Source organism: Cygnus olor, chromosome 2, assembly GCF_009769625.2.
Source record: "Cygnus olor isolate bCygOlo1 chromosome 2, bCygOlo1.pri.v2, whole genome shotgun sequence".
NCBI classification, from domain to species: domain Eukaryota; kingdom Metazoa; phylum Chordata; class Aves; order Anseriformes; family Anatidae; genus Cygnus; species Cygnus olor.
In genome coordinates, this window is record NC_049170.1 from 71525163 (window position 1) to 71552280 (window position 27118).

General features: G+C 39.4%; 1 protein-coding gene and 1 long non-coding RNA gene across 2 annotated transcripts in view; one reads left to right on the forward strand and one right to left on the reverse strand.

Moving 5' to 3' along the window:
• LOC121066619 lies at nucleotides 1-26431 on the forward strand. Its single transcript, XR_005817872.1, has 5 exons — nucleotides 1-6662; nucleotides 10413-10493; nucleotides 15637-15873; nucleotides 20795-21062; nucleotides 22573-26431. It is a non-coding gene; the product is annotated as an uncharacterized LOC121066619 (long non-coding RNA).
• The window catches only part of ANKH (ANKH inorganic pyrophosphate transport regulator), a 99339-nt gene continuing 81989 nt past the window's right edge, over nucleotides 9769-27118 (reverse strand). Inside the window, exons 9-12 of the mRNA XM_040550307.1 lie at nucleotides 13394-13523; nucleotides 12432-12555; nucleotides 11703-11802; nucleotides 9769-10408 (exon numbers count right to left, since the gene is read on the reverse strand). Coding sequence (XP_040406241.1) covers nucleotides 10295-10408; nucleotides 11703-11802; nucleotides 12432-12555; nucleotides 13394-13523 — 468 coding nt within the window. The 3' untranslated portion in view covers nucleotides 9769-10294. The remainder of the gene's footprint in view (nucleotides 10409-11702; nucleotides 11803-12431; nucleotides 12556-13393; nucleotides 13524-27118) is intronic.

The window sequence follows — 27118 nt, forward strand, 5'->3', positions numbered from 1 at the left end:
ATCTTCTCATGACTTCGAGTTTGCCCTGACCAGATCAGAAGAATGCTCCTTTAAGTACTAAGCGTCTATTTAACAGGAATAATAAAAGTTTTAGGTTTGGTGTGGAAGAAGTTCTCTGACCATGAAAATTCCATATTAGCAACTCATGGAGGCTTTGTAGAAATAAAGAGCTTGTCCTGCATTGTTTTATGGATACCTGGATTTCATTAACTTCAAGTTAAAACCTTACAGTTGGCAGCATCACACTTGTGATTCAAAACCATCTTGCGTGTTGAATTAATTTCTCACCAGGAGGTATATTTGCTTGTTCCACATGAGAAGAGTATTTTAGACCATGTTAGATTGCAAGAATTAATAACAGAAGCAGTCAGACTCATATGCAAACTGTTAGAACTTTACTTAAAGTAATTAGAATATGAAAGCTATTGGACAGTATTGGAGCACAGATCTCTCCCCCCCTCCAAAAGAAAGCATAGGACATTCTTTTTAACAATGCAAAAACATACATCTCTGTTAAATACATAAACAGCACTCAATTTTAATGCAACACGTACTTTTATACCATTGACCATAGCAGTCATTTAAAAATGTACAAAGTTTTGCCTTCATTGGTTTCTTAGAGTTACAGAAAACCCACATGTTAAAGCAAAGTAAATGTTCATTAAAAACCAAACTGGTAGCTTTAGCAGGTGTACAACTTACAGAAAACAATGCTTATTTTGAAAGAAATCAGTTGGAATTCTGTAAGTATGACAGAAAATGATGCATGAGGTAACATTTCTTTTAAAATCTAGGATCCCTGTACTATAGTTCCAAATAGTGCTCTGATTTGACACATACAGTCCTTGGAAATTGACTTGTTTAAATAGTCAAGGATTGCTATTAGGAACGCTGTTTTGTATAAAGACTGCTTTATCCTGAAAGACACTGAAAGAATCTGAATCTGATAGTGAAAGATATTCGGAAAGAAATGAAAAGCAAGCGATACCTCTAAGGTGGAACATCCATCTGCCTAGTTCTCAGATTTACCTTCAAATTATAAAAACAAACTGAAAAAGAAAAAAAAAAAAAAAAAAAAAAAAAGAAAAAGAAAAAAAAAAAAAAAAAAAAAAAAAAAAAGAAAAAAAAAAAAAAAAAAAAAAAAAAAAAAAAAAAAAAAAAAAAAAAAAAAAAAAAAAAAAAAAAAAAAAAAAAAAAAAAAAAAAAAAAAAAAAAAAAAAGGAAAAGGAAAAGGAAAAGGAAAAGGAAAAGGAAAAGCTTTTTCTTTATGGAAAGTCAGCCTTAATCCCAGTGCAAACACAGCATTCCCTAAAAGGTGGCCAGCTAGTACTCTTGCCTCTTTCTGAGTTGCAAACCTTCTGAGAACAGAACAAAACTTTGTCCTACAGAATACTGCAGGCCAGGGCGTCTAGGGTCTGGTGGGGAAAAGCACGAGGCCCCCAGACATTCTCCCCTTCTTTCCTGAGCACAGGTCTTCAGATGTTGTGCTGCCCTTTTTTAGGATGCTGCTTCAAGACACTGCTCCCCACTCCCAATTTTTGAAGTATTTCCATGAAACCAAAAACAAGTCAATTTTAGAGAACCCAAAGGCACAATTAGAACATGCAAGTATCAGTTTAATAGGCATTTATGTGGCTCTGTTCCTTGCAGTATCCAAGCATTTTTCACAAGCATTAATAAATCCTATCATGAGAGCATGTCTTGGAGATGGGAGAACCTGCTATCCTTGTTATTATTACTTTACAACTGATGCAGTCTTCAACCTCACACAATGTGGTCAAAGCCATCTTGAGCCTCTGTTCTGAAACTGCACCTCCTTTGAGATACTTTCTAGGGGGTACTTCTATTCAATTTGGCTCTCCTCCAAGATGATTCCCTGCTGTGAAGACAAAATAGTTCTCATCTTCTGCTTTGCCCTTTAGGTTTTGCTCAGCTTTAGAGTTTCTTTCTGGAGTGACCTTGAGGCTTGCCCTGCTCAAATATGTGACGATGAAGAGAGTAGAATGCATGAAGCTTTCTTCTTTTTCACTGCAAAAGGTGTGACAAAGTCTTTTGTGTTCCTAGCACTATGAAGTTCAGTTCTATCTAGCACCAGCAATGCTGCTGGGAAACTTTAAAGGTGAGTGAACTTTCCACTGAAGATGACAAATGAAGGAGTCACAGTTCTGGCTGCCCACTAGTATGGTCCTTGCAGGATAATGCCAAGTGTGTGGTGCTTCAAAAAGACATCTCAGTCATTCGTTAGCAGCCATCTCTCTCCACTTACATGGGCTCTGTCACTCATTCCTCCATACTCACTCACTCACTTATACTCCTCCTCGGGCACTTCCAGAAACTTCCTATCCAATATAGATCCCGAAACAAGAGTTTCTCAAAGCTTAGGAAGGCTGCTAGGCTGTGCTGCCCAAGCACTGTTCAAACGCATTTCATCTGTCCCACCAAGAATAGAGCCCTTGGTCTCCAGTGTGGATTTCTGCCGCTCATGGCATTAAGATGCTCTGCCAGCATCACAGCACAAATAACAAAAGCAGCACTGGGGGATCTTACACTGGCTTCAGTCCCAGCTCCACGTCCATCAACAACAGGCAAGGTCCATTTTTTCCCCCTTGGAAGAGCGAGCTCTAGGGACGATCGCTGCTGCCAGCTCAGTCGTAATGGTGGAACGACAACCCATCTGAGAGCATCTTTCTAAAGGAGCTTTGTGCCTCCTGCCTCGGGTCACCCTCCCACTTGCCAGGCGAGCTCTGAGGTCCCAGCCATGCCTGTGTCTCCCACCAAAAACCCGCTGTAGGCTCTCGGCTTCAAGAAAAAAGGTGGAGGCAGCAACATCAAAAGCTGATCTAAAATATCAGAACAGTGAGGCCTATGTTATGAATGATCAAAACTTGACATGATCTAAGCTTGACTGCCTTTATGGTGGCGGTGGGAGATACTGTTCAGTTTAAAAGCACAGGCTGAGTCCTCCCCTTGTGCGTTTGCTTTGTAATAGTATACAGAGTTTTGCATGCAGATTTTTATTAAACCTAAAGGTGAAGCGCACTTCAAACTGTGTTATTTTAATAGTGATTAGGTTTACTTAGAAAAGCTTGTTCATGTCACCTACAAAAATGCATATGCACCTTCAGCTTTTAGGAGCTTTTGCAATTTTGAGGCATTTGCAAGATCTGTGGATAAAATCAGCTAATCTAAGTAATCAGCAAACTTACTGCCTCTAGCATACTAATTGTTTCATTACAATTTAGGAAGGACTTTTTTCATTTATTGTAATAGGGCACAAAAGCAGAGTTACATTAGTGCCGTCTTGGAGAGCAAACTAAAAAGTTCATGCTCTGCTGTTTTCTGTGTGTGTACACATACTCTGCTTTCCACCCAGGCAGTATACTCATTAAAAGGGAATGCATTTTTTTTTTCAATTTTTGTTTTGTTTTTGTTTCTCTTGTGTTTTTGCTGAATTATGGATAAAGCTGTTGCTTCAATTTTAAAATACATCCTTTCTTAAGAAGGGATTTATATGCTCTCATTTGTAGTATTTAAGTATTTACTCTGCATTACCTTGATTACAAAGGGGAGTTACCAGAAAGGATAGCTTTTTTTTTGTTGTGCTGAATGATGCACATGAAAAGAGGGATAGGAGGAAACATGATATATGCAGCTGCTTGCTGGTTTCAGGCTTTTGTACTTAGAGAGTTAATTGTAAAAGTGCAGTGCAGTACTCAAATATTTTGTCTGCATATACAATAGCTTATTTTTGCTCTGCCCTCACTGTGGGCTCCCACAGGGTAGGAGGGTACTTTAAAGCTGGCTCTACAATATGAAAGTTTTGTCATCTGCAAAAGAATCTGTGAAGCTCAGATTTTGGCTTAGCTATCTGCATTGTAGAGCCCTAGTGGGCACAGTTTCTCAGCTCTGAACTGAAACCCTAAAAAAAAAAAAAAAAAAAAAAAAAAAGTCCCTTAAGATGAAGGGACCTTCCTAGGTTCCTAACTGAACCAGGGAACAAATTAGGTCAGAAGGCAATGGCAGGTAGTCCTCTATCTAACCCCAAGGCAGGGTCATTTTAGATATTGGATCAAGTTGCTCAAGTCCAGTTGAATTTTAAACTTAACAGAGTGTCTCTGTTAATTGGTCTCTCCAACTCATCAGGGCTATATTTTTAGGTTTGAAATACATGATACTTGCCATTGCTTCAAACTATTGCAGGCTGTAGTGCTAGCTTTGCTGTAAGAGTTGGGATCCCAGTGCTATGAAATCATGAGGAAGACAAAAAGTGGCCCAAGTTAAGTAGTGAACTTGAATTAATTCTGTTAATTCTTGATTTTAAATAAAGACCACCCCCAATTCCTTCTGTTTCTTGACTCTCCTTTTCAGCTTAGCAAATGAAAAAACAGTTCATCAACAAAGTTTTGTTTTAAGCTACTTTTTAATCACTGCGTTACTTGACATTCAGCATGAAGATTACATATTTCTTCTCAAAACACCAATAGGCAAAATAAACCTAGCAGGAGCCTTCAGAAAGAAATAAGGGAAAGTCTGAAGATGCTGAACTGGGAATGAGAAAAAAATGATGAGGTAAAACTAACAAGTTGATATGAGCAGTGACAAGGTTTGGTAATGCCAAGGAAAATTTTCCCCTCAAGGTTGCAAAGACAAAAAAGCACCTAAAAATATACCACAGTCTTTTTGTTCTACTGACTGAGCACAAATACCTTGGTTATGACATGTTGAGATGTAAGATCCCTCTTTAACCATACAATTAACTTGCACAAGCAGCAGAAAAAGTGCCCTTCTGCTTGCGTACGTGATCCAAGCTGAGGTTAAAGCTCAGCTCTCTGCCCCTGTATTTTGTCTTTGGCCTTTTTGTTCAGAATGTGCAAATTATTGAGAAGTCTGGCAATGATTTTGCTGACGAGTGGATCTGTGCACTGAAATGTGAACTTGCATCTCTGATGTAAACCCACACAAGCTGCCCCCAAATTACCCGAGCCCCAGCTCCCTAGGCAGCCTGCATCCTCCCTCTGCTCTGCCACACTCTTGTAGGTTAAGCCCATGCTTGGCCTGAGCTTGTTGCTGAGCTAACTAACGTATGTGCCTCATATCATGAGGCTGCACCAGCAGGCAGTCCCATAAAGTGTGCTGCTGCACATTTGCAGAGCAAGCACAGAGGCCACCCTCCTGTGAGCACCCAGCAGGAGGCCAAAAAGTGCCTGCCTGCCCTGGCGCTGCTTGAGGGACCTTACTGTGGCTTGCAAATACGGCATTCTGCACATACGTATAGTTAGGCTGGTATTTGGGAAATACCAAACACCAAAACTGTGATGATTTTCTCTTTGTTTAACCAATGTTTGTGTGACATCTGCCCAGTTGCCCACTTACTGCCAGCTACTCAGATCCAGTAAGCAGTGTAAAGCCTCCTCTTTGCATGTCATAAAATCTGCATATTGGTTTATTTCTGCTTGAATAATCTTCTAAGATGTTTTCATACTCCACTGAGGACTCCTCCACTCTCAGAAACCAAAATACTTAAAAGCTGTGTCTTATTTACACATTACTTCTCACCCTTCGGTTCCTCTCTAGTGCAGTTAAATGGCAGTAGTCACTGCTCTGCTATTTTCTGCTGATTGTGTTCCACACCATGCTGTTGTCTTTAGGCTGGATATACCATATCCATAAGCTTTTCCATGTTTCCCCCTTCTTTCCAATTTCAGCTTACTGACTGAAATCCTGCTTTATCTTACTGGTATCGTGCCTGTTGAAAGGTTGTTTAATTTACTCTTTCATGTAGCTTGAAACTGCAATTTTTCACACAGCCTAGTGTTAGTCCTTCATTAAGATGTTTATGCTTGAATCTTTGTTCCAACAAACTATATACAGCCAGTAATAAAATATGTGCATAAAACTCTCATACACACATATACATACGCTTATATATATAATATATATATATACATATATATGCATGGCTTTCTAAGACACTAATGGCTACTGAAACTATGCTCAGGTAACACCCAGCTGCACTCAAATCCCTGCCAATTGCACCAGGTCCACACAACCCCAGTGGGAGACGGAGTCAGTGCTGCTGCCTTTCCAGTCCCCATCCTGTCCTGCATTTTGCCGAGGACCCATCTGCAGGCAGCATGGGTGCAGGATGCCCCTCGATGCCCTGGTCCCCACAGCATCGTGCCTCGCAGCCCAGTGCATGGCTGTGCCTGCTCTGAGTGCACCGGCCTGAAAGCATCCTTTCACCCTTTTTAAGCATGAGGCGCCAGCCCACAAAAAAAGGAGCTCTCCCCGTCAAAAGACTCCTGTCCGTGCGCCATGGCCTGTCCTGAATGCGCTGCATTCAGCAGCTCACCCTCTGTCTCCAGCTGCTGTCTGTCTGTCTGCTGCGATTCGGCAAAAACCAGGCAAGCGCCAGGTATAAATCTCTCCCAGTCAAAGGAAATATTTAGCAGCAAAAATGAGTAGGAAACAAAAGACTTCTCTGTTACTCACCCAATCTTCTCACCCAGTGTAGCTCTAACTAAGGAGCAGGCAACTTAGCGCTCTCTCCCCGGGCGGCCGTGCAAGAGGGACGGGGATGCCTGGGAGCCAGCTGATGCACCCGCATGGCCTCAAGCACTGGCCAGGACATGCAGAGCCTGTTTCATCAAGTCCATCGCTTGGTAAGTGTGAGAGGGGAGGTTAAAAGAAAATAGATTTCTCAACGGCTAAGTCTGCAAAAGGAAAACTCGGACAAGTTAACACAATTTTAGGTGTGCATTAAGAGCCTAGGAACATTAACCCACAACTTATCAGTGCCCCTTTTACTTCCTGCTGTGTGGCATGTTCTCCTGTTGTCTAAAATTTAAGCTGTGGGATGCAGATCAACTTTGTTCCTCTTTTTATCGTCACTTTTTTTTACGTAGTTCAGAAATTCCCAAAAAAGTCTGGATAGGCTAAGCCGCCACATGAACTCACTGAGATAACCAAGCTCTGGCTCTCTGAAGCAGGAATTTAGCAGGTGTCTGTAATTTCAGAATGTATCACACAGATAACAATTCCAGGAGCAATACCCAAAGGAGCCAGCTAAGCCATTTTACCATAATTCAGGACAGTCCCTTTGGGCAGAAAGAGGACAGCACGTTCACAGGGACCTGCCTAGCAGCGATGCTCGCATGGGCAAAGCTCCAGCACATTCGGTGGTGGGTTTGGCTGAGCTGGGCAAGTCAGCACGTGCCCTGCATCGGCCCCCCCCCAGAGCTCCCAACCTGCCAGCCAGCTGAACCCACCACTGGAGAAATCACCAAAGCCCTTGAAGATGTTACCCACGGGGAGCGCCAGCTGCTGCTGGGGTGCATGGAACTCCATGTGCCTGCAGCGCAGAGTGGGCATTGCTCGGACATGGAGTTCCCATATGGAGCTGCTCGTTGCTGAAACATCAGCCTATTTGGTTAACCCAACAGAGCAATGTAAAGAAATACACAACACACAGAAAAGAGGAGTAAATGTTACACATGTATCCTCATGTAGCGGCCTGAATCCTTGCCCAAATCCTACCACTCCTGTACTCATTGTTATTTTGCAAAATACAGGAAAATTAAATATTACCCATAAAATTGAAAATTTGACTTTTACAATACCGTTAGTTCAGTATTCTATGACCAAAAATTCACTTTTTGATGTTTGTTCAGTTTTCTATCTAAAACAAGTTTCAGTGTTTCACCTAATTTGTTTTCAAATTCTTACTTTTGGGTACAATAATTACCTTGAAACCTACATCTATAATGCTCAGAATTCTTCAAAAATACTGCTGTTTAAATTTCAGTAATGCACCAAAAGAAATATTACACAAAAATAATTTCTTGCTTTATCTCGGTACTTCCTGAAAAATCTGTGTGTTGTGGATTTTGATACAAATGTGCTGGAGGAATCAAAACTATATAAATAGAGAAGACATTAAATGGCCACTGTGATCTGTAACAGTCTACATACATATTATATACACATGACCATTTGAGAGCCTATATTCATGAATGCCTATGTGTACAGTCTGCATACTGCAAAAGTTCATTTGTCTGAGGGTTTTTTGTCTTTTTTTTTTTTTTGGTTGGTTTGTTTAATCTACTGTAAGAAACAACGAGAACAACCTTGTGGTGGCACAGAAAATGTGAGGCTACTAGGTTTAGTCTTGCCTCTTAGTGCTACTGCTAATTAACCACAAACTGATTTTTCAAGTCTGCCATTCAATGTCATCACTTCTAAGTCTTTTCTCACCACATTGTGCATGTAAAAATCGGTACAAATGTTTAAAATAAAGCTCATTGATACAATGCCTTTCATTATAGCCATACCTGGTTACTATCCAACTCTGTAGTGTTTTAGAGACATTTTTAGCTGAACTTGGAAAAATAGGAAATGTATTCTAGCTTAAAATAAATGTACATAATATACATAATATATTTATACACGTGTATGTATATATACACATATATTGATACAACATTGAAAGTAATGTCTAGTTCTGATCAGTTCTCTGAGTGCTGGGAGTACCTGGCAAATAATCCAGAAAATGAAGTTGTCCACAATTAAATAATCATTCCCACAACTTAGAAAAATATACTTTTACTTAATAAAGTTTAAATTAACTGATTTGCAGATATAGTATGTAGGATAACGGTATCCAAACTCAGGCATGGTTACAGCTGAAAGAACCCAAGCTACTACAAATTGGTAGCAGGAATGCTGCCCCGCAGCCAAACACAAATCAGCAGAGGAATACAAACTGCTCCTGCAGCCATCATTGGTGGCACCCAAACCATCTCTGGTTCAGTAACCTCTTACATAGGCTTCACTTCCACCTGACACAGATCAACCATCCAACCTCACGCTCTCTTATTTAAGGCCCAATTATACCGCACAGTGCCTGCCTTGTTTGCAAAGCGCAGCACTTGCTGGTTTGAGCAGCTTTCACTTCCATGACACTGCTGTATTGAAAGCTAACAAGTGATCATGGTCCCTTATTAAGGACTTGGAGGATCATCAGTACTTGAGCTTCACCATACTGATTTTGATCTACTGCATAGGTAAATACATCATAGCAAAACATACATATAAGTGTGTATATATATATATATTTATATATATACATCTATGTGTGAGCATGTGTACATCACCAAATAAAGAACTTCATGGAACTATGTGTAGTAATGCAATATACCATGGTATCCTGCATAAGTTATCTGTTTTTTTTTAGTTAGTTAGTTTGTTTTTTTAATATATAGGCACTAGAAATAAGTCTAGAGTAAATCACCCTTTAAAAATTAAAGTTAAATCAGTGGACAAGAACTTTGGTAAAGCTTGTCAATTTTTATTTTTTATTCAAATACAGTCAAATTCTATAATTTGCTATTACCCTCTTCACAAGAGGAAAGTGCATGTTGTGTTTGTTGTTTTTTTTTTTCCTAAAGAAACCTATATAACATGGTGCTTAACTATTCAAGAAGATTCTGAATTATAGTTTACATTTTTCAACAGATTCCTATCTTTCAGATGGAATGAAAGCTAAATAAGAGTTCTTGTCCTGTGTGTATTTTATTTATTGTATGCATATATATATAAATATATATATGTATGTCTCTGTTTATGTATCTGTGTGTGTATATACACAACCACACACTTTTAACAGGAGAGAGGAACTTGTTTTTCTCCACTTTCCATGTGGAGACTTACACGTTCCTGTGTTGTACCCTGTGCAGTATAAGCTCTAGTGACGAGGCCAAACAAAAGATATAGTTCACCATAGTATATTAGTTTATATAGCAAAGTCATTTTCAAGCAAGTAAAATAAAGCTCTGTATTCCAAACTTCTTTTCCTTAACATTTCTCATGAAGAAAAGGAAGGAAAAAGAAAGGGGAGGGAGTAGGAGTATGGCAGTAGCACTGAGCCAGTGGCACTCGTGTGCATGCACACATGCGCAGCATACACACCAGCAGGCCTTTGGTTGACAAATGCAGATTGTCCAGAGAAGGTGGATGCATAAGTAAGGAAGACTCTACAGCGATGCATTATATCTTTTATGTCTGCATGGAGTGGGAAAACAAATTCAATTGAAAAAGAAAAAGCAAAGACCTCTTTTTAGGTCCCTCATCAGTGTGAGCATACTCAGTATGCTAGAGAATTTATCTGAAACCTTTTAAATCAAGGCCTCTTTATTACAAAATAAAACAAACAAACAAAAAAGTATGAGAGAACGACAAGATGCTGAAGTATCACTCCAATCGTCCCTGTAGAGAACAATTGCATCCCCTTTATTATTCATTCTCTTCTCTCATTTCTACGATGTCTGTCATTTCCTCCGTGTGAGGCATGTCGGTCATAGCCAGAGTCTTCGCCTTCTGCAGCTGTTTCATTCTCATTCCGCTTCTTTTTCTAGATTGAAACAACCATGCATAAACATACAAATATGTTGTTTGTGAACAAAGTCTTACAAACTTTGGGCACCAGGAGAAGCAAGGTAGGAATAAGGTATTTTTTAGAGTATACTATGAACAGCTAGAACATGTGTGTCATATTCCTGGTTTGTCACTGACAAGGTTGTCTTAACTTAGGTTTCCATAACCTTTCTGGGGCTCAGCTTTCTCCTTTCTAACAGTAATGCAATAATGGAGGCACTTCTTATGCTAAGTGACATCCAAGACAGGCTTCAGTGTGACTGGAGGGAAGAAAGCATCTGGAATCTTTTACATCACACAGACTTTTATTATAAAAAAAGAAAGCAAACAAAATATCAGAGAAGATAAGTTGCTTTAGGCAGGAAAGAGAGAGGTGGCATCTTAATTTTTAAAATGTCAAACTTCAGGAATTTTTCAAGATGTGAGCATTCTGGCTTTTCTTGGTATTGCTGGATCCACTGCGAGTCCCCACCCCACCAACGCCTAATAATATTAGAATATTTTTGGATAGCAGGAATGGGAGGGCATTTAAGAGTCCTATGATTCATCCAGGATGTCCTGGATTAGTAAAGCTAAGAGGTATTTAGTCCCACTACAAAACAAATTGAAGCATCTGTTCCTTATTATGCATTCTTCAGCAGGCTGACTAGTCTTACAGAAAACACTTGTAAAACAGACAAAATAAACTCCACAGGTATTACTGATTCAGCAGAGTTGGGTATATCAGAATTTCATAGTTGCAGAAGTGTCTACACAACACCTGGTTTGCAGCTCTCAAATGCTGCCCACTTATTACCACTTTAGGTGAAAACAAGTTGAGCCGTACGGCTACTAATTGGCTTGCCACTGTCACATTGGCTGTTGAGACGACGGTGTCAGTTACATACTAATTCCAGTAAGGAAATAAATTAGGTTGGCACAGCAATTACGAGTACTGCCTGCAAAAAATTAAGCACAATGTCCCTTGCCAGAAACACTCTTTGAGCTACCTCTGTAACAATCAGAAGGTCAGTCTAAACAAATATATGGTGTGAAACCACAGGCCAAGAATAGCTTTTTCAAAGCGTACAGGCTCTTTGGTGCTCAAGAAGAATGTAACAGACTAATCATGACAGAGATCAAGGTCTTCTATTTTCTTATGCCCCTTGTGCAGGGTGGTCAGTAAAGAAAGTGGGGATGCTGGGAAGTTACACTTCAAAAATGTACTTTTAGTGTGAAATAAAGTCCACCATCAACTGCTTTCACCAGATCCTGCAGAGCCTACTTCTTACCTGTTTCCGATAGACGTAACAGGCCGCTATTGCAACCATGGTGGATTCTCCCACAAAACCTGCTAGAAGGGATCCTACTCCAAGAGTGGCTCCATGAACTCTGGGGGTAGCACAAAAAAAAAAAAAAAAATTAGTCATGACTGTGTGACAACACCTGATTCAAAATTGTATTTCCACTGGTGTATAGAATTAATCTGTTGTTAGAAGTATTTCCTTCAAAGACATAATGCACTGGTAAAGAGAGTAACTAGCATTTTAAAGGACTTTTTTTATTTCTTAATGTGCTTCACTATTTAGTAAAAGAAACATATCCTGAATCAAATTTTGGACTAAGAAAAGCTGAACACAGAATTTGAAGTCTGTGTACAGAGTGTACAGAATGCTACAGAATGGATTCTTTAACCTTATAAACAAGATATTCTTTCATTAGATTTCTTAATAGTGCATTTAATAGAATGGAAATAAATTCTCGTAGGACACATTTTTGCCTCACTGGCATTTGTGCATTTTTTCAAAAGGGACATCAATATCTTGACTGCCTAGAGCAAAGTAACACTTGTAAATTTGTAGATGTTTCTTTTCCAGATACTGCCACTGTTTAGGCTTTATATTATGCTTAGTATTTGGGGAAAATGTTCTGAGTTGGACAAATTCAGCTACAAAGTGATAGGAAACAGGAATGAAGAGAAGAGCAATTCCATCATCTCTATGGAGTGGAGAGAGATTTACCCCAAGTAAGGCAGAACAATGAGACTAGTGATGAGGACGATAATCCGCAGCACTGAGCTGGGTGCCAGCACAAATGTCTTCTTTAGAGTCATCAGCCAACCAGTCAAGTGTGCTCTGACCGTCACTGTTCATAAACAGAGGAAGGGGAGGGGAAGGGGAAAAAGGGACACAAGCATAGCAATCGTCAGTCATCTCATGTGAAAGTTTTTTTATACAGAGAGTACTGTTCAGAAATACACGTGGTGAAACTTGTTTCTGGTAACTCTGCACACTGGGAAACCCTACTAGAAATGAAGTAGGTTTCATGTCCAATTGCTTAAACTTACTGATTTTTGAAAAAAGCCAGTTATAGACAGCAACACTTCATGGGAGCCATTCCCTTAGAAACAATTCCATTGTCATTTTGATCTATGCTACACTACATCAAGTAGCATTTGTTTACAGCAGTTAGAAATTTTTTGAGGGGATACATTTTGAACACTGCTGCCAAGCTTGTCTCTCTCCTGAATGGGGGCATTTACTTTTATTCTGTTTATGCTGTGATGATATCTGGAAGTGTCACTCAGACTGGCAGCTGAAGGGGAGACTGTTGGAGGCGATGTTACTGTGCAGTACTGAGTTAATCACAGCCTCGGTAGCGGAACCATAGGTGCTCATATGTGCTATAGCACAATGCTGTTGATGTGTGTGTTCTTGGTCAACTACAATATGCAGAATTCAGGTTTTATTTTGGACAGTCAGAAGTCTGCCTAACGACAGACTGCTCTTACTGCAACCTTTGTACCATGACTACTGATGGAAATAGTCTTGGCCTACACCAATTTTGATGAAAATGGTTCTTATTATGTATACTGGGTATGCACTTAGCCACTCTTACATTTACAGCCAAGGCAGACCCTATGACCACACCTCAAAGTTGGATTAGCTCTTAGGTTAAAGAGTTTTTGTTTTCTTGTTTTTACCTGGAACTGGAAAGAAGGAGAAGATGCGCAAAGGAACAACACACAGCTCTGCAAAAGCGAAGTCTACTCCAATTATGTCAACTAAAATCTTCTCTGACACGTTTGGTGTCCAAAACATCACAAAACAGAGCTAGGAAGGAGAGCCAGAAGAACAAAATTAAGAAATCGAGGGTGCTGAACCTTACAAAACTTACAACCAACTAACTTTATTGTTCTCAATAAAGAGTGGAGAACAGATTATTATCTCAGATCAATCAAAAATATTGGAAAAGAAACAATCACAAACAAAGCTCATAAACAGAATGAATTTAAGAAATGTATTCAAAGCAATTTTTTTGCAACAATTTAAACAAGTTTTCAATTATTTACATTTAGTAAGACTCTAATGTACATACAGTATATCTATACTCAGTTTACATTCAAATACACAGACCACATAAGTGTACATAAGAACCATGTTCATTTCAGAAGCATTTCATGCTCTTTGGGTTCCTCACATATGCATATATAAATTTTTTTATGGTGCCTGCAAATAGTTGCACTTGAACGGTTTTACAGAAACAGTAAGAAGCTTGATTTTAACAGTACTAGCGCTGGTTAAGATACCCATATTCCGAAACAGATTATCAAATGTTTTAGTAACTAGAGATTTTAACTACTCCAAAATGCAGAGATTTGATCTAATCTAAGATTAGGGGGTTAAACACAGTGCTGATACTAGTACCATTAGTATGTAATACACATAGCCATGCAAACGTGGTGCCCGCAGGCCAGAAATCCACCAGATCCTGTTATTTAAACTGTGCTTTTTAGTCCATATATGAAAGGAAAACTTCCATAAAAAGCCTGCAAAAATATTACAGCTGTAGTACATGCCATTTAATCTTTGGGTCAATCCTAGGTCCATGCTTCAGTCCAGGCTGAGGGACCTCTTGGTAGCTGGTGGTTCCAGCTTTCATTTGAGGCACTCACCAAAGACTGGTATCAACAGCCCTTACAGGACTTTCTTCTGCAAGAAGGGGTGCCAGCGTTCTTTCAAGTATAAATTCCTACTCTTTGATATTTAATATGTTTTGCCAATTAAAAAGTGATTTCTTCCTGTTTTCCCAGCAAAACAGATGTTAATGAAGCAAGTTGACTGAAGAGGGCAAAACTCGGACCCATACATGCTCTATTATTCCTCTGTCACGTTATAAGCCAGTGTACCAGGTAGATTATGCACATCAACACTCTTATTTTTAAGCCTATAAGCTAATATCATACTATCTAGCTCTTTTCTCACTGTCCAGGTGTCACAACCATACATTTTCAGATGGCTTTTAAAGCTGGTCTTTGAAATCCTACCACCTCCACGACAGCTGGTATTTCACTCCTGTTCTTTGGTTGTATGCCAGAGATTGTTCTATCTATTTAGCCTACAAGTATCCAGGCCGCAGAAGTTTCTCAAGGTCTGTCACGGAGCAACCTGTGGGAGGTCTCCCATTCTGCCAGCCTATGCAGTGAACAAAACACTTCATCTTCCTGCCAAAACAGTATTTAGCTTTCTTCCCTATTTCTTAGGATAGGAAACAATTCTTATTTTCATTTTACTTGATTGAAGCCATATTGCAGTGTACGTCCCTCACCTACCCAGCGAACAGTATGTGGAAGAAGATAAGAGTAGAAGGCAAATGAGCTGAGCAAATTTTTTTTTTCTTCAGTCAGCATTTCTCTCCCCCTGCCAAACTACTGGTAGAGAACACAACTGAAGCACAGGGAATACTCCAGAGCAGAGAAGGTTGTATGGTTGAGGATCCAATTATTAAAAAGTAACTGTATAGGGCAGAGCAAATTCTTTCACTGCCACAGACAGCATTAGGCAGATTGCAGTCATTTACACAAGCTACCATACAGGGAATATTTTGTCAAATCTACTTACAAAGTCCAATAAAAAAAAAAAAGTATGTCCACTCTTCAACTGTAATTTGCTGTTTTCATGAAAATGAAGACCTTTATGCTGCTTGTACTACCCTATGCCATTAGCAACCTACCAAGCAGTGTGGTTACTACCACTGCAAGACTCCATATATTTATGCTAACAGCTAAGTTTGTCCACTGCTAGCAAATGGCAAATACAGCAGTCTTTCCTTCTTCAAACAGTTATGTGAAACAGTATGTGTGGTTAGACCAGAAAACAAGTGACCAAAAGCATTAGTCTCCATCCTGTTTCCTTTGAAGTTAAAGCTTGTTTCTGGCCTTTACAGGAACAGATTCAATCTGCAGCCAACTGAGACAGAAGGAACGCCAGTTTGCCAATCAGGGGTAATGACTTACACCCAGCTGGTATGCAGGCATCCCTCCTCAGCTGTTGCAAAATACAGTCCCACCCCCAGTCAGCAGAGTCAGTGCTGATAAATGGCTTCAAAGAGCACTTCTGACACAGCAGCTGGTGGGTAAAGACCATGGTGATTCCTAGCCTCAAGAACAAGCAGTTTCAGGAGGTGAGCTAAGGTAGCAGGAGGACATCCTATTTATGTCTCAGTATGCTTCCATCTTTTGGTTTTAATGTTGATGGCTAATTTCAGTTTGCTAAGAGATTTCTGTATGTCATCTTAAGAGCACACGATTTCCTCATTACCAACAGAAAACAAAGCTTCAAGAAAATAAATTAATGCTGTGTGTTATGGAAAACCTCTGCAATTTTTTTCTAGAATGCTTGCAGTCTGGGAAGTTTCTGTATTATATCAAAGACATTCAAAATGTAGTGCAAAAAACTAAGCCCTACTTCAGATAAACATAACACTAAACATACAGAGCAGGCAAGGTATTTTGGCTACCGATTTGTCTACGGACAAGATATACTAAAGTAGGATGGAGTCATAGCTTTTTGTGATGCTGGGAGTTGTGATTATGTTGGTAAAGAGTAAATAGTTCTCAGAAAAGGAAGTGGAGAAGATAGCAATATAATAAATGATGCAAGCAGTCAGTGAAACAGTGTGGCCCATCCAGCTGGGGATGGGATCTACTGGAGGAAGCAGCTATAACTCCTTGAGGCTCAGATCAGGAAAGACTTTAGGGAACAGATTTACACCCTGTATTTCTCCTATTTTTCTTTTAGGTAAACATTCTGGTTACCTCCCCTCCCCCCCCCCTTATGTCTCTCTGTGTATGTCTGCAAAGTTAAAAATAGAATAAATAGGCTTGGGTAAGGTTACATTTATAGCTTCATTTAATCTAATCAAGAGGTGAAGTTGAAACAGTAAGAGCTTTGGCACAGACTAGCAACATGCATATTTACACCCTGCAGCTTCAGGTTGTGATTGCAGTTGACTACAATGCCTATGTACAGTAATGAATGTTGTACTTAGGAACTTTGCAGCTGAACATTTTAATTCTTTGGGAGTAAGGATTTTTCTTGTGGAATTGTAGCAAGGGAACTGACTTCATTTTTTTCTCTTATGGTATGAGCAAAGGATGATATTAAAGCCTTTTATCATTTAAATGGGCCTTCAACTAAGAACTGACAAGCACTTCAAAAGTATAGGAAAAAGATACATGCAGGAGCGTAGAACGCTATAGAGAATATGCAGCTCTGAGTAAACATGGCATTATTTATTACAGCATTATCTCTATATGAACATTAGTCTAAGTATTTCTGAAAATGTTTTAATCATTTGAACCAATCTGAAGGGTTGTGCTATTGGGTAATGTGTCTTTAACTGATCTAGGGCAGTGAAATTTGAAAGACTTGATTAAATATGTCAACTTAGAGCTGCATGAGAGTCAGTACAGCCGTTCTAGATGAGATCAAAGCTCCATCTAGATTAGTACTGTCCTCATGGCTAAATGTTGCTGGGGGATGCCTAAGGAAAGGGCACAAAGAGTGGGGAAAGATCAGAATAGGAGATTTCCTTCCTCCAGAGCATGGTCTGAGCTGCTGGCAGCTACAGCTTTAGGCATTCCTTACTTAGGCAAGGTATTTCCAGAAGTACATTTGACAGTAGTGATGTACCTTTATCCCATGCAGTGTTATGTTGTATATACAAAATATCTAATATTGGTGATTTTTTTTTTCAATCTAATTGTGCATTTAAAAAGACAAGCAAACAAAAAATCAAACTCTTGTCGCTAATGACTTTGACACTCTCATTAGGTACCTCTGCTTACTCCCATGTGGAACCTTGCTCTTCTCAGCTAGCAAAATCACGGTCCAGGCATAGTGAAAGATGACACATCAAAACTTCTGCTGTCAACAAGCCTGACAGAATGCACGGAATCTTTATTGACGCAGGGAAAGTACAATGCTGCTAGTGCCCAAACTTATCTTTAACCTCTTCTTAAGCATGCTACATGTATTTGACTTGCATAAATGACTGACAAAAGACTGTTTATGAGACTCTGTCAGATGCTGTATGTACAAGTTCTCTGGTTTTCAAGAGCTACCAGCATTTGGCCTTTTCAGAGGTCCTACACCTCCTGGAAGCTATTTCCGTTCATTCTGGTTGCTGACAGGGACTACTAAACCTCAGAGACCCATTGCATAATGCGTGATAATACGTTACGTTAATACAGGCGATTGCCATGTGTGTAGTAATCTGCAGGGTGCTAGATTAATTTGCTTTTAGGCACTTGTGGAGAGCTGTGTGTCTTCTGGGACATTTGCTGATGAATATAAGGATAAGAGTATTCCAGTGAGCTATGAATAACAGTATAGTACTGGTAGTCTTCAGTGCAACCTTTAGTTAGGAAAAACAATGCTTGACGACAAATACTTGATAAGACTGTTTCTGAGAAAGAGGCTATGAAACCCAAAATGGGTATTTTTTTTTTTTTAAATGGATTATATATACACCAGCCTAGAATGAGAAAGGAAACACGTGCTGAGCATTGTTTTGAAGTAGAAAAATGAATTGTGTTTCATCACAGAAGTATGTTTTGCAGGTTAACTGTTCTATCCCCGGTTAAATCTGTTATCCCTATCACTTTTTGAACTTCATATGTTTGCAGAAGTGTGGCTGTCCGAGGAAGATGTTTAACTGTCCAAATATTGTTCTACATATATTTTCAAGATTGCATCTTAAGGAATTTAACCCAAACCTTGCTCATGACCTCTCATGCCCCTTTATGGTACGAGACACCCAGTGAGGGCAGAATAAATATACTTCACACCTTATTATGTATTTCAGCTTTGAATTGCACCTTAGATTTTTTTTTGGAACAATATTAGTTAAATTTATCAATTATATTAATATGGAAGAATGCCACATGTTTTTTGACTTTTGAAGTGTGCAATAAACAGATCTAAAAGGTACCCAGAGTCTTACATAGTCTGATCTCCTGAACTACTAAACATCTGTTTGTGTGAGAAAGGCAGAGGCCATGGAGAGCTTCTATAATTGTATCTCCTTACAGAGGCCATATCACTCTTAAGGGATGAGCTGTTCTTGTAGATATGTTTGCAGTCAAAAGAATGTCCTGTTCCAACTTGAATCTGTGTGGAAAAACTGAAGTTGACTCCTCTGATCAACATTCAATTTTGCAGGATGTTGGGGTGTAAAAAAAGAACACCCAACTTTGAGCTTTAGTGCTGTTCTTCTGGCCATTATAAATCTATACCTTCATTGACCTTGAAAATTTAGTCCTCTAAATGACTGTGTACCAGGACTTGTTTCAAAAACTAACTCTAGCATCTCAGTATTACAGAAAATAGTACTCTTCTTCTGTATATTTATCATGGACAATTAAAAAAATTGTTAACTACTAGTATTGAAGCAATGGCAAGTTACTGTTAATTAGTCACACCCACTTTCAAACTATAGTTGGAATGTGTTTTCATGTTGAATATAGCTATGCAACAGAATACAATTTCGTAATACCTCCTGAAGCACTCATTCCACTAGGCAGTCTCTCAGGTAGTTGAACAACATGAAAAATGTTCAATGGGGTTCTTACAAAGACAAAAGAAACCCATTCACTTATCAATTTACAAATAAAGGTTTATAAAGGTTTTCATGTTTTACTGTGGTCAAAAAAAATATTTCATCATAAAGACATTATTCCCTGTTGACAGGAAATCATGAGTGAGTTTAAGATGAAAATAATCAAGTGGGAAAAGCCTCCTGCTTTTAGAGACTTGTTTTTCAAGCACATAGCTATAAGCCATCATCAAATTCTTTGGAAATTGTGCAGGAATTTCTGTATATGGTACAAGAGCAGACGCCAATGTCGCTGGCTTGCTACGGAAGCTTGTTGCATACCAGACCTGGGCTAGTAACAGAACAGACCTGCAGAATCCTATCCTATATGGGTTGTACATCATGTTAGAAAGCAGATTTCACCCAGCCCCTACAGTTTTGAGGAATTTTTTGATATTTTTTTTAGGAAAAAGAAAGTTTGATCAATCCAGAGGGAGGTGATTAACCTTCTCTTTGTACAACAAGCTGTTGGGATATAGCATGGTGATATGTTCATGTGTCTTTTAATTCTGAAGTGGACTGGAGGGGTCAGTCCTTTTCTTCAGTAAAATTTTCAAGACCTGACTGGGTACAGCTCGAAGGAAGACCTGCCCTGACCTCACAGCTGATCTGCTTTGAGCCAGAGGCTGGGCTGGATGAATGCCTGAGGGCTTTCCAACATGACTAATCCTGTGATCCTATGAATCAAAAAACCTCAGATCTGTGTGCAGTAGAAATGTCACACCGCAGACATATTTGAAAGCTGTTTATCAGAATGGTAATGACTTGAATCACAAAGACATTCTCTTATAGCAATTACCCCTCAGGTACACACAGGTCAGCATAGTTTTCTGTGAACTTTGTTTTCTGTGAAGGGTGTTGTAAAGCAGAAATCAACTGTCATAAAATTTGCCAAGCAGCAGGGGGAGCAAAAGAAACCAGAGCCTGTCTGCAGGAAAACTGTAACTTCACATCGACCCCTGGAAATAATTGTTTTCTACAGATTTAAGTCTACCCCTGCCTTCCCCAACTGTTTTTATAATTCAGAGTGACAAAGCACATCATTCTTCAGAAATAAAGCTAGGTCCAGCAGCTGCAAAATACACCAATCCTCTGACAGCATTAAGATGATGACACGTACTTCCCCACCAACTGCTGCTGAAAATACTTGGGTGGTATTTTTCATGCAGCGTTGGGTCACTACAGACTTTAAGACAGTCGTTGTATTGGCTTGTTGAATCCTGCTGTAGTTTTTACAGAATACAGAATAATTTACCAGGCATAGCTTTAAGAAAGCTTGAACAAACCAAAGCTGGCAGATTCTTAGGCTCTCTGAATATTTTTTGACACAACTTAGCCATTTTCTTCCGTCCTAAATTTTCTTGCTGCTTCCTATCATGATTACAATGCTTGAGCAGAAACATGCTGCAGAAACAATTTTTGATCCTTCCTTTTCTGCTTGCTCCAGCCATTCATGCAGAATAGACTCTTTGTGTGAAACCTGAACAATCATGAAGAAGACATCAGTCTCCACTTCACTGAACCAAACAGAAATCCTTTGTTCCAGAACAAAAGCTCACTGCGGTACCACAGATGGGACAAGGCCCTTGGCTTGCTCGTGAGGATTTTATAAAGTCAGCTTCTGGTGGTCCAACATCTTCCTGAATACGCAGGAATGCTTCTGTTCATGTCTGAAATGATCTTTACTGAAGCAGGAACTAAACCTGACTGAAAAGGTAAAAATCTTGAGTGATTGTCAGCCAATATGTCATTTCCAAATTGTTGTATTTGTGTCAGCAGCCTGAAGATAAAAAAACATCTGGGAGTTCAAAGATCAAAATTAAAAGCAGTGAAAACAAACTAATTCACTGGATGGATGGCATTATTCTGAAAGCTGTCCTTGGCATGCATATAATGGTTGATAGTAAAGTAAAAAGAATGTGGATTTTGTCTTAAAATTTAAGTCTTTTTTTTTTTTTTTAGTGTAAAGATCCTAGATAGGATGTGTGATATCTCCTCAATATAATGAGGCTGTAATTAAGCCATTGATGAAATAAGGCAGGGGAGCGTGGGGGAAATCTGTTCCTGTTTTTTATTGCCTTTCTTTGTATACTCATTAGAGATAACGACAATGAACCCAGTCATCCAGTGAATTTCAGATACTGGCACTGTCAGCAGCTGGGGTTGTGTCCTCTGAGAGGGACCTGGTTCTTACTGTGACATTTCTTCCTGTGGATTTTACTGCCTCAGTTCTATTATCCCATGACTCGTAGTAAAGCCCAGTTGCAACCTTTGATAAAAAAGCAATGCAGAGACGTAAGATGAAGACAACCAATAAAAGATAGGAGAAAAATGAATGAACTTTGATGAACCTTGAACAAAGTGGCCTCTGCAATGGCTTAAACTTTTGGCTGCTTTTTTATCACGCTATAAGTTGCAGGTGGCAGCAAAACATGATTCTGATGTACATTTCCCTTCATTCATCTTTAAGCTTGGGAGTAATAACTAAGTGGAAAGTTGAATAACACTGTAGAGTATTTTGATTCTACAGAAAATGTAATGTTTCTTCAAGCCAATCACTAACCATGACTAAGCCCTGGTTTGTTACAAGAAGGTACTCCTGAAAGCAAGCAATAAAACTGGGGAACAACTATCCAGAATGGAGAATAACACTGCAGTGGCTATTCAGCACTATAATAGTGGTAATTAATTATTCTCCCAAGCAGACAAGAAGATATTCGGGGAAAATCTGTTAAGGACAGTTGTAAGCATGACCTTGGACAGCGGAGGATGAACTACTGCTTTAATCTGGACAAACTGGACAATGTACTATGAAGTACAATTACTATGAATTTTGTGCAAGATGAATGAGTATAGGAAATACTAAACTATGATTTGATAGTGTGATGCATTGAAAAAAGTCAATTTTTCAAACTATCTACAGTCAGCTTCTACAGAGTAATTTGTGCCGTGCAATGTTATAATTTGGGTCAAGCACAGCAGACACTGATAATCTCACAGATTTTACTGCCTGAATGAAAGAAATCAACACAGTGACTCCTGTCTTCCATGGTGTGGCTAACCTGTTTCTTCTAGTAAGACAGAAACTACGCAGTAGTCAACCCCTAATGATAGAAGAGATTAATAAGGTTTGTAACTGGGTGTCTCATTCCATTCCATTTTTGCAGGAAGGATGTAGAGTATCTGAAAGGCCAAGCAAGTTTAACTACTGCATTTTCTTTTCAGATCTGGTGCTACTCCCTCAATCATGACTCATAAATTCATGAAAAAATGAGACTTTGTTAACTTCAGTCAACTTGGAAGTACTTGTTCAGCTGCTGGGCTCTCTTGCACCTTCACTGCACAAAGACTACAGCTTTGGCTCTCTCTTTAGCATTAAGTATCTTCATATCTTCCTTCCCTCCACCTTTCCCAATTCCTCACTTGGCCCTAGTGGGCTATCTTCTGAATGTCTAACATCAGTCATCTACACAAGAGTGGAGATGGACAAGTGGGAAGGTTTCAACACTGCATACAGGTTAGGAGTAAAGCACTAAAAAGGAAGAACGCCTAAAATAAGGACCTCAGCAACCATGGCTTTGTTCTGAAAATGCTTTCTTCAGGTTGTGAACTGAAAAAACAGCATTAGGAGCCTGGAATATATGTAACTATTAAAATGATGGAAGTTGCAATAACTGGGCAATTTTCTCTGGTAGTAACCCTCTGCCAAACACAGAGGAAAACTGTGGCATGAGCCTCAAGGAAATAGAAACAGTAGCCCTTGTACCCCTTTCACAGCACCTGAATCACTTGAAACCACAGGGATGAGGCATCAGATACTTGGCTGAAGGACTTTTGTGTGAGAAGGATGAAGGAATGGAGTAAAAGCCCTGACAGTCCCTTGCATTGGTCAGAATTTGCAAATCACTTTGCTCTACTCCAGGTTGATCTTTACCAAACCTAATCAATTGTGTACATGGAAACTTCCTCACTCTGCAAAAATGCATGAAGGTGAGGGCATAAATTCCAGCATTTCTGTTTCTTCTTGGTATCTGACAGTCTAATACAGATTTCATAAAAAGAGTGGTAACTGAATTTATTTTCTTTAGGAAAGGGAAAAAACCATTTTTTTTTGAAAGTATGTTTCACATACACTGCTTGTAGCAAATACTATTTTAAAATACTTCTTTGCACACCCTCTGGCTACAGTGATGATGCCTGAGGCAGCTAAAAATTAAAGCTAATCTCCTGAGAGGTCCTGAATGCAATTTACTGTCTCTCAGCCTTGAAATAAGACCTTTCAGGTGTTTCGTCTTCAAAGCTGAAAGAAAGCGAAGTTCATAATGCTTTTGTGGGTATCGTGACTCATTAAATGCATTCACAATGGCTAAATGTCAGTCTGTGCGGGATTCCAGACATCGAGCACCAAGAGATGCATACTGCAGGGAACTGCAGTGCAGTTGTATTGAATTATGGAGTCATAGAATCATAGAATATCCCGAGTTGGAGGGACCCATAAGGATCATCGAATCCAACTCCTGGCACCACACAGGTCTGCCCAAAAATTCAGACCATGTGACTAAGTGCACAGTTCAAACGCTTCTTAAACTCCGACAGGCTTGGTGCAGTGACTGCTTCCCTGGGGAGCCTGTTCCAGTGCGCGACAACCCTCTCAGTGAAGAACCTTTTCCTGATATCCAGCCTGAACCTCCCCCGCCTCAGCTTGACACCATTCCTGCGGGTCCTATCACTGGTGATTAAGGAGAATAGATCGGCGCCTGCCCCTCCACTCCCCCTCGTGAGGAAGCTGTAGGCCGCGATGAGGTCTCCCCTCAGCCTTCTCTTTTACAGGCTGAACAGGCCAAGTGACCTCAGCCGCTCCTCATACGTATTCCCTTCTAGGCCCTTCACCATCTTTGTAGCCCTTCCCTGGACAGTCTCCAACAGTTTAATGTCCTTTTTGTACTGTGGTGCCCAGAACTGCACACAGCAGTTCTCCAACTATGGACACTCCTCTTCTGCCTCCACGAGGTTTCATGAGTAAAACTTTTACATGTTCCTTGGTGTTTCTTGATATGCAAACTTAAATCACGTTGCCAGTAACACAAGCTAAGGATGCCTAGTAAGACACCAGTCAGTCTCACTGCAGAGACACAAACAGCTTTAATTCCTGTCCTTTACCAACAATTGCTTTATGTTTCACAGTTTAGCAGGAAAACGTAGCTGGAAACGTCAAATACACCTGTTTCTTACATATACAAGAACCCTACTCTGTATAATTCATAATGTGAAAAATAAAAGGTAAAAGCAGAAAGTGATACGAAATGGCGTATTTATTAAACTACAGATTGAAAATTTGAGAAAACTGAGAACCAGGTAGTTCTTGGTGCACCTCACAGGAAAAGATCAGCTGCAAGACTGATGCCTGGGAATTCAACTGGAAATTAAATGTCTATTAATAAAAAAAATCTGGTATATGCAAAGCATCAGAGTGGGAACTTGTCAATAAGGCAATACTACTGCAGTGATATACTGAGTTGGTATGAGCCCACTGAGTTCACCCACGTGGGCTCCAATTTTATCTGTCAGTGCCTACGTTTTAGCGGCTGGTGAAGTCTTGCTGATCAAGGACAGTGGAGTCAGCAGATGGCATCCACTTGGCACTCCACAGTTCCTAGATCAGCAAAACCATATCCAAAGAAGAGGACAAAAAGTTCGGCATCTGGAGTTTCCCTTTAAACAAGACAAGGCTTCTCAGCCTGAATGAAACATGGCTGCTTCTCTTCCACAGCAATTGGTTCCAAATCTTTCAGAATTAAGAGAGAAGCAGAAAGCAGCAACTACTGAGTCCTGTATTCTGTACTTTAATTCTTTTATGTAAGGATTTTTTTTTTTGTAACGCTGACTTCCTTATTCTTGATTAGGGTTTTCTTCTTGTCTCCTAGGTGCTTGTTGCTTAATTATGATAACCAAGCAGATGATGACTGGAGATTAGTCAAATGATGGGACAGTCCACAATAAACTGTCATCAAATGGCACAGAGAATTTCTTTCTCCCCTCTTCAGAGCTGAAACTGCATTATCCCATCATAGGGACCCAGCAAAAGAAATCCTGTGGAGCCCCTTCTGCTGTTTTAAAGGGTCTCTCTATTGGATCTTGCAATATCAGTTAAAGACCCTGCGGTCCCCAGAGGTCTGTCCCATTTTTCTGTTCATGGGCAGGGTGGAAATAAGAGATGCACAGGCAAACATGTTAAATGTTGCATTTTAAAACCTCTGATAGCTATGTCATAATATCATAATATTTATACTTATAATTGTATATAACTACAATTCTACATATAATTATATTGTATAATTGTATATAACTTCATTCTACATATAATTATATATGTGAAATACATATTTATAATTATATGCACTATATGTTACATTATATATAAAATAAAGAGAAGTACCAGCTGATGGCAGTTTATGCTGCTATGCTACCAGTTGTGAGCACTAGAGAGCTGACACAATGCCTGCTTGCTGCTCTTCCTAAGGGGCTCCTAACTTCCAGCAAATGAAAGAAATAGACAGTTGCCAATAGTAACTCCTTAAATTATAGATGCTGATCAGCAAGAGCCCTTAGAAATCAATAAGCATTTTTCCCCTGCCAAAAGACTAATCTCAGATATGAATCTAAATATTACATTCTTTTTACAGAAATAATGAAATATTTTATTCTAGAATACAAAAAAGGTGGCCTAGTATATGATGTAGAATGTAATATTGAAAGTATTATGTTTTAAAGCTATTATTAGACTCCTCAAGTACGAACAAACCTGGCTGTTCAAACAAAAGGTGACATCTTGACATATGTTGATACACACATCTTCAGCTCTCAGGCCCAAGCATATGAGCCAGTGAACTGACTAGCCGTTTGCTCCTAAGTATACTAAATTTAAACTTCCACAACAATTTAAATCTAATGCAGGTTACCTATCATTTGAATTTGGTTGTCATGACTCAACTGCTGCACATCAATTTGTACAGCTTAAGTGTCTGAGCCTTCATGTTAGTTGAAACTTCATGGCAATTTTTTCCAAAATAAAAAATGTATTTAACAGTTTTACTAGTTTGTGATTTATAACAAGTAAATCTGAAATGTGTAAGCTTTGCATAAAACACAATACATATATGAGTGTAAATTTGAAAACTTTCTCCCTCCTCTATCTTTTAGCCTCCTAGAACAGAATGGAATGAAGAACCAAAGGTCAAGCTTAAACATCTGAATTGTGTTTCTTAAGTGGCGCCTGCTAATTAAACATACTACAGAGTTTTTATGCAATTAGCTTCTCCCCTTACTCAGCCTGGTTATTCATGAAAACTACTGCTTTCACTTTGTCCCTGTCTGCGTCCATATAAAAAATTCAAAGTAGCACTGACCTAATTTTTACAATAGCACTGGTGCTATTATACTTAAAGCTGTGAAGAGCTTTGAGCTGTTTCTAATAAATGTTAAAACTGAGGAATACTGCTCAGCTCTCCTGCTGTGCATTAACTTGGTGACAGACAGATGAACATGGCATGGTGTGCACAGCATGCCACCCTTGGCACCTTAAGCCTGTAATATTGGTAAGGAAAACACTATGGTAAAAAACCATAAAGTGCTCAAGAATGTAAAGATACAACTGGCAATATGTCTTGCTTACACCTTAGTTAACAGGAACCATGCAGCTGCCATACAGGAAACATACTGCTGCTATTCTGAGAAAAACCCTTGCTGAAGACTAGTCCATTTGCTGTTACTA